The sequence below is a fragment of the Sardina pilchardus genome, chromosome 14 (assembly GCF_963854185.1).
Source record: "Sardina pilchardus chromosome 14, fSarPil1.1, whole genome shotgun sequence".
NCBI lineage: Eukaryota > Metazoa > Chordata > Actinopteri > Clupeiformes > Clupeidae > Sardina > Sardina pilchardus.
This window is the reverse complement of record NC_085007.1, coordinates 13,623,875-13,636,918: the sequence shown is the minus strand read 5'-3', so window position 1 is coordinate 13,636,918 and position 13,044 is coordinate 13,623,875. Positions and strand designations below refer to the sequence as shown.

Below are 13,044 nucleotides of genomic sequence, written 5' to 3'. Positions count from 1 at the left end.
ATCCAGTGAGAATACCCCAGAATTCTACATTCCTGACACTGGACATGGAGGAGGCCTCTCTCTCCCCAGAGGAGCTGTCCGTGCGGCAGGTGGGTGGGAGGCTGCAGGTGAGCAGGCACAGAGAGGTGATGTGGGGCGATGGGAACGGCTGCCACTCACCAGGCGTAGGAGCTCAGGCAGGAGGTTGAGCTACCAGATGGGGCCAGTGCGTATAGGCACTGAGCTGCGCCATAGCTGATAGAAAGCTCTACATAGAGGTGCCAAAGAAACAGGAAGCATGAGATGAAGAAACAGGATGTTAAGAGACCTGACATGGGGCTGCCCCTAGATGTTCAGTAAGATAACCATAGATAAGATAACCAAATAACCATAGCCAAGATGTTGTACATTATTTTTGCCATTTTGTTTAACATGGAGTAGTATTCTTCAATGTATTTAGTCATGGGATTTATTTTTTCTTCTAAATAAATATTTGCATAGCAAGTGCTTTCTAAATCCTTCAATAATATGATTTACATTTTAAGTTTCAATCCAGACGTGTGTAAAACTATTTATAACCATCCAATTTTCTTTTTAATTTAAACGTGAGAAAAACCAAGTAATTGGACATGGATTGTAAGATGAAATACTTTTTTCATAAAGATATTTGCAAATCCACTATGTGGATTTCTTTAAAGCTTGCAAAATGTTGTCAAACTTTTTATCTTTATTATATCTCTTCATCTTGATTAACCATATCAGCTTTCCAATGATTGTTTGTACAAATGAATCAGCAGCTTCTCTACCTGCTTGCACTGATTGTGAGTTAAAGTGTAACAAAGGTTTTATGACTTTCTGCCCAATTACCAAATAGTAGACAATCATTTGGCACAGGTAGATATGAGTTGTGTCCAGTGCTGTCCGGTTAGTGCTAGATGAGGGTTGACTGTGCACACAAGAGGAAGTATTTATAGATAAGATGTTCCTAAGCTGCTTACATTTCTTTGACATATGAGATAAATAAATTATCCATGAAAACCTTAAATCATCTACAGTATAAAATATGAGTTGTAAGTTTGAGATATAGTTCCCACTACTGAAGGATTACAGTATGTTTAACCAGGTTGTTATGTAGGCCTAGTTTGACAAATTGAAAGGGAATTGCAGAAATGTTTCCTATTTGAAACAGCATTTCTGTCACATTTAAGTGTATACTTCAGAATATCTCAGAAGCAAATGGTAGGCTACCTGTGTGTGAATGGATCAACCCCCTTCTGCTGTGTGTTATGCAATTCTTTTCTGCGATCAAATGTTTTTATTCTGTATAATCACACAGGGTGGCAGAGCACCATCGCATGGTGCTCTTTCAAATTATAAACAATATGCTGAGACATGAGAACACGTCCAAGGACCAACAAACACAGCATGGAAAGACGGGAAGGAGGACGACTGTAAGAATGATGTCTGTAGTTCCCAAATAAGACATGCTGTAGGCCTACATAAAACAGACATGCTCAAAGTGTTATGCAATTCTTTTGGATGGCTATAACATGTGGTGAGCTTGGGTGGGAAATGTTGTTTGGTTAACCTCCGGTTAAGTCTCATTAGATATTTAGCAGTGTTAGCACTGAATGTCCTTCCCAAATATCTCAAGAGGCCACAAGGAAAGAAAATGCAGATGTAACAAAAATGCTGCATCTAATTTGTGTGTTGGCGGAAACAACTTGTGGCCAGTTCTCTAATTCATAATGGACACAGATGTTCTGTGGTCACTGTGTGGATCGATATTACCACAGAGGACTGGCCTGAGGCAAAATTGAGCCTTTGTTTTTTATGATGGTAAAAACATGTGTTCCCTTTAACTTTAAACACAAAATCTTGTGAAGTGTTCTGATTAATTAGTTCTTGCATACGTCTTGGACTGGATACTTACAGTATGAGCCCCCAGAGGGCCCTTGTAAGTTTCAAACAAGAACTGATACACACCTTTTACTCTGCGCCTGACAAAGATCCAAGCACTGTATAAAGGTCCATACGCACAACTTTTATTATGATCATAATATGGTTCAAGTGCTGACCAGGCGCTGCTAGGAAACTGTGTTTTTGGCAACAGAAAATACGACGTGTTTGTGGTGCGCTCAATAACAGTGATTGATGGTTGATATTGTTAACAAAAGGACTAGTGAAATAAATGGGACTGTTTCCACGAACACACACTGAGCTGATATGTTGATTAATGATCTCAGGAATAGCAATTTTGTATGTGCTATTACAGTATAAACCACACATCTTCATCTTGTTCCTATCCATAGTTGGTTTCTTGGTCAAACTCCAAAAGTGCATAATGTTAACATAGGCAGTGTTGTTAGTGCCGGAAAAAAATCCAAGGCAGCTCCTCTCAGGAATGATAAAACCATTCAGTGCAAAAAGTTCCACAGGTATAGTTCTGGAATACACAGAATGTATTAGGATGCATTGCCCAGTTCTGGAGGAATACGTGTGAGGACAGAGCATGGCTCTTCGGCATCATGTCCATTCACACAATTACCAGTCTGTTTGGTCTTTGTGATGTTCTAAAGTTCCGCACAATGTGTCAATGATACACATCCAGCTAACATTTCTGTTGCAATTTGTTGTATTGCAAAGAGGAAACGACTTTAGATGTCAACAATATGAGTAATGCCCCCCCCCCACCCCTTTCTCCTCAGATGCATACAGATCATCGGCACACCCCGGCACCCAAAATAAAGGGCCATCTGACCCCGCGGCCAACAATGGCACCCATTCTGCACCCAAATAATGCCATGTCTGTGCGTTATCCCCGATGTGCCACCCAGCTGCCTGCAGGTAGCCATGGACAATAGGATGATGTCTGCCAGCACTCGCCAAGCATGTGATGCCCCCGGGGCATATAATAGGCGTCGGCAGTGAAAAGAAAACACGACTCAAAGTACGGACTGACAAACAAGCACTTTTTTGAGACACAGTGACCCACCTCAAGGTTTGGCAACATGAGAGTTGAAGTGCCAATCTGTGTGTTCCTTGCCATCGCAGGCTTACAGTATGGTGAGAATATTAAGCTATCATTTGTCAAATGTGGTCAATCTTTCTTATCAGTATGTTGTCTTTTGGATGCTTGCTGTTGTTGCTTGTTGTTGTTGCGTTTCATAGTGTTTATGAATTTGAATACTGTCTTAATGTTTTTACCCTTTTAATGTGAATGATTTGTGATAGATTTAAGCTAGGAAAGCAAAGTTGTTTAAACAATGTGACACCGCAGGCATTCAGAGGTTAAAGTGATTCAGTCAAAAATGAAAACTGAGCCGTGCATAATTATATTCTCAAAAATCTTCTATTTGCTAGGACATTTGTCATAAACTCTGTCTGTTTTTGCAAACTGATATCTTGATAGAACATTGTGTGGAGGCCATTGTGACAACTGAGTTTCTGTATTTTTATATTCACACAAACTTTGGAAGAGATAGCATTCTGTTGCATGGGTGAATATGTCGATCTGTGGAGGTTGAAGGTGTACTTATAGACATTGATAAAACAGTCTCATGGCCTGTAGATTTAAAAAAGTGAGCTGTCTGATGCCCTGTGATCTCTCCAGCCCATGCAGCGTCACTGGCATCCGAGGAGAAGGAGGATTCATCTGAAGAAAAAGGTACAGCCATGTTGAACATGACCAGATCATGACCCCCCCACCACATGATCATGTGTGCAGAATTATGGCCTCTCTCTGCATGGTTAAGTGAATATTCAGCACATTTTTGTGTCTTTGCCACATAGCGAAAGAGAGAGAGAGAGACCTCTGTGGTTTTAACATATGGGTTAACCCTAATAGCAGCGGGATATGATGTTGTTGCGGGTGGGCTGGTGGACCGATGCCAACCAGCTCTGTGCCAGATTGTCTCCTGAATCAGCTGGAGGATTGGAGGGGGAAAAAAATGATATGTTTCTCTTCTCTCTCTTTGTGTCGGCAGAAGACCGAATGACGTTGCTGCTGAAAAGAGGTAAAAATGATTTAAATGATTGGTGCATTACAGTGATACATTATCAGATAGTTTGTTCAGCTTTGTAGCTATGTTCTTCTCACCATGAAAACCCCTGTTTGGTCCTTGTCCATTACTTTTCACAAGCATACTCACAAAAGGTATTTTGGTGGTTTGGCATCTCTGAGAGTCACCTGATGATTACAATTGTAGGAGGCCACTTTTACTATGTTGCCATTCTAGAATCATACGCAGTATTTATCACCATCATTTTCTTTTTGCTCTGTCATTTGATATGACTAAATGGTGCTGCATTTTAGTAGAGTGCTCTCTCTCACACACACACACTCTCTCACTCCCTCTCTCCGTCTTTCTCTCTCCCTCTCTCCCTCCCTCTCTCCCTCTCCATGGACATTAGATCAGCAGGAGTTTGAGGCTGCCCAGCAGGAGGCTGCAGATGAGGCTCAGGCTACCGAGGGTAAAGACTCAGTCGAGGACGAAGTCTCAGTCTTCGACCGGTACCGTTTCAGCGGCCTTAGGCTTCTACGGGAACCAAGAGGCGATGAAAAGTTTTTCTGATTTGTTTGTTTGTTTGCTTGCAGTTTTGATCCGTTTCAGGCCACTATAGTGTAATATTTGACACATTGCCATTGTCTCACCAATATTAAACACACATCCACTACTGCACGTTGTTCATTTCCCAGTTCCTCTCCACTTTTTGTCCCTAGATAAAACTTCAGCCTGAAATAAGCCCATTTATGTCTTTCGCTTCCTAATTAAGTCAAAGTGCTTCAGCTCATTTCTTTTTTCATAGAATAAGAGAAAGTACCCTCTTCTGGAACGTTCTTTCACTCCCTTCTGATCAACGTTGCTTGATATCTTTCAGAGACGGGAGGCGCAAAAGTAGTCCTTGTAGCTGAAGAGGCCGAAGCTGCAGAAGGTACCAGCCCAGTCTAATACACTAATTATCTGACATAGGGAAACCTCTTCGGCTTCCCCAGCAGTAATTCTCATGAAACATTTTGTTTATTGATTTACCCATATATCTTGCAGAGTGGTCACTATGTCACATTGATTTTATGATAGAAAAGTGCTGCACACTCTGGCTCCATATGAAAAGGTTCATTAGACAATGACGTTTTGGCCTATAAAAGCCTTCATCAGATCATCAGGGCCTTCATCAGATCATACCTCAAAGAGCTTTCATTAGGTCTCTATCACTGAACTGTTTACCAGTGGCCAGCACCTCACAAAAGAGTCTTTGGTGTGCGTTACATTCACATTCATTTTATGCCCAAAATGTTTTGTTTTGTTTGTTTGTTTGGAGTTATTTTACAACCTCTTGGTTTTAGACCCTGCTAGCATGTTCTTTCATTCCCTGCTGATTCTCTTCGCTTGATGTTCTTCAGGCCAGTTGGGTGCTGAGGCTGCCCAGGTTGAGAAGGCTGAAGAGACTGAGGTAGCAGAAGGTAAAAAAAACAACCAAACAAACTAAAAACATCCAAAACACTAATGCCGCTCCATGTCGACCGTGAACTCGGAGGACTCATCTTTAAAAATCCCGACCTCCAAAAAAAGTATGTTCATGGGATCAACTCGGAAAACAAATATAGATCTCGTCCGAGATTTCTATTTTTAGTTTGAATTCAATGCTAAATGACCTTGCCTGTTTGCAATGAGAGTGATTTTCGCCTCTTGTTGTGCTGTTGCAAAGGAGGCCTCCATGATTGGAGAGCATGATTGTGACGTCAAGATACAAGAGTATCGCACGAGTCCCGGGGCCTAAAATCCGACTCGACTTTGCGTTCAAGTCATTTTTCCTCAGTCAGAGGTCGGGATTTCCGAATTTCCGACGTGCCATGAAGGCACTATAACTCCAATAAAACACAGTCTATTTCAGTAACTCCCATGAATTATAGTCTCCTATCACATCCACTAATTACCATGACATGTTTTGTTTGTCTATCTAGACCAGAGGTCGGCAACCTTTTCTCTTAAAAGGGCCATTTTTTTTTTTACCAGAAATAGAAATGAAAATAAATCTGTCTGGGGCTGCATAGATATCGGAACCATTTAGAAGAAATCAGTTTAAATACCTATCTCTACTAGCCCCAGGCATATGGCATACTATGCATACTGTATGTGTTGTATTGTACCATATTTTGTTCAGAAAATATTTCACAACCATTTTTAGAGAAAGTCATGAAGCCACTAGAGAGGAACTACAGGGCCGCAGGTTGCCTATCCTGCTCGAGACTTACTCCTCCAATGTGCTCTCTATCACCTTCATTTCATATCACCTTCTCTATCACCTTCATTTTATAGGCCGCAGGTTGCCTATCCTGCTCTAGACTTACAGTACTCCTCCAATGTGCTCTCTCTGATTGCTCTTTTCTCTTCTATTTCTGTGTCTCTCTCACTCGCTCACACACACATACACACACACGCGCACACACACACACACACACACACACACACACACACACACACACACACACACACACACACCTTCATTTTATGCTTGCTATTTATGTGTTTGCTTGTTCATTTATTTCCCGTTGTTTTACACCCTCTCAGTTTCAGACCCATTTGACCGATGGCTCTTGGTCCTTTTTTTAGCCACAATACTTCTCCAAGCCCAACTGTTCATAGCTAACGTGTTTTCCACATTCTGACCCGCTGTTCTTGCCGGATTTGTGATGATAGATCAGTTTGAGGCAGCCCAAGTGGACAACGCTGAGGAGATCCAAGCCGCAGGAGGTAAAAGTCCAGTCCAGTACTCGCAATTATCAGCTCTGACTGACCAGCACAAATCCTTAGCCATGACCATCAATCAGTAAATTGGTGTTTTTTCCTACAAAAGCATGAAATGTAAGTTTTCTATAGGCTATATGAAATAGTTGTTGTATAGGCAATAACAACTCAGAGCTGTTGAATGGATGAACAAATGAGCTGCTGCTGGTCTTTGTGTTTTTGAAGGTATACAGTATGTCATCCAACATTCATCTTTTATGTATGTGTCTCATTCAGACAAGGAAGACAGTGTAGAGGAAGATCCTGACAAAGCCACTAAATACATGGGTAAGATTCAAAATTCCATTTTTAAGAAATCATTCCCATATTGAGAATGTCCTGTATAAATCTTTCATGATGTGCTAAGTAGCCTAAGTGATTGAAATACTGCCCTTCTGCAGAGGCAAATCAGGACGAAGACTCTCATGGTAAGTCATACTGCACTTCCTTTTCAACTGTCTCCATTAACAGTGCTCTGTAGACTTCACTGTGTTCAGTATAGTCAGAGACTTCTTGTTTTATTGCAGAGGTAGTCCAGGAGGAAGACACGGATGGTAAGACGAAGGGTAAGACAAAGCGCCATTTTGATTATGATCCGTTCCTGCCATTAGCAATGCTTAAGTATAAGGAACATGTGTGGGAACAACAGAGTTTGCATCAGACACTGTAAAGTAAACCACACATATACATACAGTAGCCTATGTCACTGCACAGACACACACACACACACACACACACACACACACACACACACACACGCACGCACGCACGCGGCACACATGCACACACACACACACACACGCACGCACGCACACACACACACACACACACACACACACACACACACTGTCTCCATGTTGAAACATCTATTTCATACTAGGCCTTACTTACAGTATGACACGTGACTAATTATATTCAGTGAGTTATAGTGTCCAGTTAGTGAGTGAATGTGAACAAGCGCTGGCAAAGTCAAACGACACCTTGGGATGGTTCCTCCAACTTTATCTTTTTTACGTCATCTGGTCGCTGTGGAGGGTGTGAGGCACATTCTTGAACGCTTGGCCGACCCAGTGGTTTTGACATTTCGGCAAAACCACACTCGGGTCGTAATCTCCAGCATTTGAAAATGTTCAGGGGGGGAACCGCAGATTTACGGTTGGTGGTGAACCTCAGCACTAGGTCAGAAGGACACACAGGACATATTATCTGACAATGCAGAGCCAGATGCTCCTTTTAGATGCTCCTTTTACATCCTTGAGCAAAGGCGTTGATTGGCCTGTTGAAAGGAGTTTCTGAGCCCCCCAGATGAGGCAAATATGCTTCACTTTATTTTAATTAAACCTATCAGTATGTGTAAATCTATCAGTCATCCCCCATTGGCAGTGCAACGCACTTTGTACTCTCTGGTGAGAGCAGGAACACTTTCCTTAAGAAAATTACTAATCCCTATGGACAATTTGTTCCCTACTATTTGCCCTTTCTGACACTAAAAATGACCTTACTGTACTGTAACTGACCCTAGGCAGATGGGTTGGGACCTTTTTAAATGAAACATGCCTATAGGCCTGCCTAAAATAAGTGTAAGCTGCTAGAATGGCATTAGACTGCTTTGTCTTCTTGTTTGTCCAGTATTTCTTGTCCAGCATGCCCGGTGACATTGGTGTCATTCTGACGCAAATTCCTATCACTTCCGATGTGACAAGATGATGACATTCATGTCAGTTGGGCACTAACAGGGCTGTGTTTAATCAATTGGACATGTAGCACCTGTAGCATCATCTATCTAGTGATATCTCTGTCCTTGACACAAATATTCATATATTTATCATCTCTGCACGATAATCTAATGCTGATAATCTCTGAATTGCTGGTCAAGGTTCTGTCCTGGTTAACAGCAGTGACTGAGAGAAATCTGGCTCCAGATTTCAGTCAGATCTTTTTATTGATACCATTAAATAACAGCAACAACAACAATAACTTGCATTATATAGTACTTTATTAAGGCACCCAAAGCGCTTTACAGTGAAGGGGGAACCTCACCAACCACCACCAGTTCTCTGGACATGACTAGAACTGGCTTGTTCCTGGGTTACACAGAAGCCGACTGTAACCAGCCTAAGACACATTATGTAAATTGAAGCCAAGGTGTAAAGAAATGAAATTGTGTCCAAAAATATTTTTTTATTTTTTACTTTTTTAAAAAAAGCAATTTCTGTCGACTATTGAATAGTGTTTGAACTAGCACTTAGTTGGACCTCCTGGGATGGGACTTTTTACTCTGTAAACTTTAGTAAAGGACATTTTTAATTGTAACCTAAAATGATAATCTGATGATTTCTGATGTTTTCAGATGTGAAAAATGATGCCCAAGAGGCCACAGAAGGTAAGCCTAAATCTCCTAATATTACCAGAAACTTTGCAAGAAATGTTGCTAATTGTTCATGTGTGACATGACATTACATAGTGAATGAATCTCTTGAAGATGAGAATTAATAAATCATTGACTTTTCTCAGCTTGTTGGAGCTTAGGCCTGACTTTATGATAATGATAACCTACCACCAGAGGGCAGTGTTAACAAGCAATAACAATGTACTGCTCCCATGACTGGTTTCGTACATGTTCTTTCAATTGTTCTCTCTCACTCTCTCTCTCTCTCTCTCTCTCTCTCTCTATCTCTCTCTTGCCCCCATACCCCCCCATATGTATGCTGTATGTGTGTGTATGTGTGGGTGTGAGGGCAAATGCATGTGTAAGTGTGTGTGCCATTGTCCATGTGTCTGTGAGTCTGAGAGACAGAGTAATCATGATAATCGTGATAACACACTAAATGACCTGTATGTGTGATAATAACTTCCTCTTAGATGACTCAAGCTCTGAAGAGAAATCAGAGGGTAGGTGTGACATATATTTTTACAACTTTCCTCTTATCAAAAACCTTATCTTAGAAAGTCCATAATATTACCATATTACCAGACATTGTTTATCTTTACAGCCGCCTTAACTTCCACAGACACCCGACAAGCACAAGGTAGGAATAGACTTTTAAATGTGAACCTCCTATATTCATGTTTGGTGTTTTTAAAGCTAACCATATACTGTAAGATGTAATGTCAGTATAGTTATAGAACGTATCTGAAATCAACTCCAGCCTTGGACCAAATTTAGCTATTTTAGGCAAAATGTATCCAGCAAAATTAAAAACAGGCGTAAATTTGTTTGGCCAATCTACAGCATAGTCGTTCATTTTAGACTTTAACCAAATTGTGGTTCCATTTAGAGAAGTAATTATAGGTCTCAACTGGTTTGTTTTTGCCTGTGTCTAAAACACCTCGAGGCTGATTATAATTTAGTTCACTGCCATCTCATTTCCACGCATGGCTCTAAAAATATCCCGGTTTGTTTGTGTAAACAACACACAACGTTGATTAAAATGCAATTATACGTTGATTCTATATAAACCACTTAGATGGAACATGAAGATGTGTTATGTAAAATAGAGGTGTTGGATTTAAGGATATTATATGAAGGCAACATTGACCTTTGACTTCAGGTTCTTCAGAGGAATCCACTGAGGACTTGGCTGAGGAGGAAGGTAACCGCCCAAGTATTTTACAATATTCAGTCTGTCTGGTGTGTGTGTGTGTGGGGGGGGGGGGGGGGGATAGAGAGAGAGAGAGAGAGAGAGAGAGAGAGAGAGAGAGAGAGAGAGTGGGAGGCAGTGTGAAATGATGTTTGTGGGCTTGGTCACAGACAACCATATCAATTTGGCTGTAAAAAAAAAATTCCCTTCTCAGCGTACAATTATGTAACCCAAGGCATGTTGAAGGCGGACATCTTACATACTCCAAGCCTCCCTCGGTCACCAGAAATATAGTTTACGAGACACTGAGAAACCCATTCAGTCCCCACTGGGGAAACATCTTTGTTTTCCAAGTTGTGTGAGGGCCATGTCTCCCTCTTTGCCAAATCTTCCATCGACTTCATCCTTCTTGTGGAAATGTGGTCATTTTTGCGGCCTCTTTGAGACACGCTTGTTTATTGAAATATGGGTCTAGGCTACCACAGACTCAGTTAACTAGGACAAGAATCCGGGACAGCAATGTCCCAGAGTACCCAGGTGAGGTTGTGGGGTGATTTATGTCCTCTGCATTGTCCCACTTTTATGACGCCGTGGCATGGCATGGTGTGTGTTTGTGTGTGTGTGTGTGTGTGTGTGTGTGTGCGTGCATGTGTGCGTGTGTGCGTCTCGGTGACTGTATACCTCTTCCACTGATGCAGGGTCAGTGGGAGGATATTCTGAGGTGAGAGTCAGCTGATTCCTTCACCCTCCCCTGTCATCAGGACTGTCATTGTCTTCATTGACATGTTCCAAATAGCTTGAGTCAACCTCAAAGGAGCCTCTCTGGTATTTATGACATTTGTGCGTGTCAGGTCAGGTCGATCGAACACTGCAAGGGTGGATGGATGGGTGGGTGGGTGGGTGGGGGACTGATGGGAGAGTCTGGAACATTATTCAATGTGTGTCTGTCAACAGCACTGGAGGAGTAAACCACTGAATGACGGACAGAGGATGGGGAGAAAGGACAAAGTCCAAACCAGCCAGAGGAGAAATCTTACCGCAGAGTCGATTCTGTTCAATAAATAACTATTACACCCTATTAAACACATTCCTTTCCTTGTTCTTTTATTATCCTCTTCTTGTATAAATGTGGTATACTAATCAGCATGCAACAATGACTTTAAAAAAAATCAGACTTTCTTAAGCAGGCTTTGAAGAAACTGTACAATGCATTTGGCCTGTACACTGCTCACACATGAACACTACACATAGCCAAAGGATCTTAATCTCAATTAAAAGAAAAAATGCCTACTTTCAGCAACAGTGCATGTTTATATGAAGTTTATAGAACATATAAACCCCATCCACCCTCACCCAGGCCTCATACTTTTAAAACCCTGGTTATAGCCATGGAGGTGGGATTATTGCTAGTGGGAATATTATTTTTTGTGTAATTATGTTTTTTAAGAGTCTCGATGGTTGAATTAAAATAGGTCTTGTCACTTGTTCCAATCTTTAACTCCTGCTGTACATTTGAACTTCAATATTCACCCAGAAGTGAAGTTTGGCCTTTGACATGACATTTGAGGTAAATGGTGCCCTACTTTTCCCTGGTTGTCTTTTGAGCTGACAAGATAACAATGCAGTCTTGTAGAACCTGATAATGTACAAGCCTTACTCACGTGAGGTGGTTATACTGTATAGACAATTCATCAACATTTTCTTCATATTTTTGTGTTACCATACCGCACGTTTAAAAACTTGCTTTTCTGTGATCTGCATGGAGAGAGAATTACCCAAGGGGCATCTAGATGTGTAGGCCAGGAGAGAATTACTGTCAGCTGCCAAATAGCTTTACCTTTTGATCATAACTGTGTTGGAAGAATGTGATATTCTTCCGCGTGTTGGTTAAGGGAGAGACGAACACCAAGTTTTGATTTAATAAAGAGACGGTTTACTGGTTGCAAGACAGAATTACAGCAATCACAATGGGTTGCTGGGGAAGGCGTTCCCCCAGCCCACAGTTTCAGCTAAGGCTTTATCCTTCGCTGTTATCAGTTACTGGCCTATGGGGCCAGTGCACACATTGTTGCCACTCTGGGCTGGGAGTTTCAGCGTTTCAGAGTTAGTGACATTCTGTTAGGACATAATGTTAAAGGACTGTTCTAAGACATATTATTCTTACAACTATTTGCAAGATGCATCACATGCCCTTTGACCTCAGCTATTAATTACTACATGACTGTGGGGCAGATGCTATATCTAAAAGTTCAAGTTGTATTGTCATAGGTAAACTATATGAATTCTCACATAAGCTTCTTCACGTGCTTGAAAATTACACATCAATCATAATCACATTTTAAAGAAAGGGTCAAGACTCAAAACTATCTGATATTGGCCGGGTTTCCCAAAATCGTTAAGAAGCTCTTAAGTCCTAAGAACTTCTTAGGAGCGTTCTTAGAACATTCTTACAACGCTCCTAAGAAGTTCTTAGCACTTAAGAGCTTCTTAACAATTTTGGGAAACCCGGCCATTGTAGGTTAAAGTTGACGTCAAGCCCTGGCCGATAATGTAAATCCGTTAACATCTTTAACTGGGATAACGATCACGAGATGAGAAAACCTCCTGACTACCAGCAGTTCATTTTTGTCCTCTCTAGAGGACCTTTCTAAACTGGAATATCTCCCACACCACACATACTACTGAGCTAAATGCTT

The 13,044-nt window shown here is 41.3% G+C and overlaps 1 protein-coding gene across 1 annotated transcript; it reads left to right on the top strand.

Moving 5' to 3' along the window:
- Positions 1-2,889: 2,889 nt before the first annotated feature.
- Positions 2,890-11,431, top strand: si:dkey-200l5.4 (uncharacterized protein LOC795026 homolog). Its single transcript, XM_062553835.1, has 15 exons — positions 2,890-3,045; positions 3,593-3,646; positions 3,966-3,995; positions 4,393-4,452; positions 4,861-4,914; positions 5,384-5,443; positions 6,681-6,734; positions 7,005-7,055; positions 7,169-7,195; positions 7,295-7,333; positions 9,118-9,150; positions 9,630-9,659; positions 9,761-9,796; positions 10,319-10,360; positions 11,303-11,431. Exons 1-15 carry the CDS (start codon positions 2,991-2,993, stop codon positions 11,314-11,316), a joined length of 639 nt encoding a protein of 212 aa, XP_062409819.1. The 5' UTR covers positions 2,890-2,990; the 3' UTR covers positions 11,317-11,431.
- Positions 11,432-13,044: the final 1,613 nt, after the last annotated feature.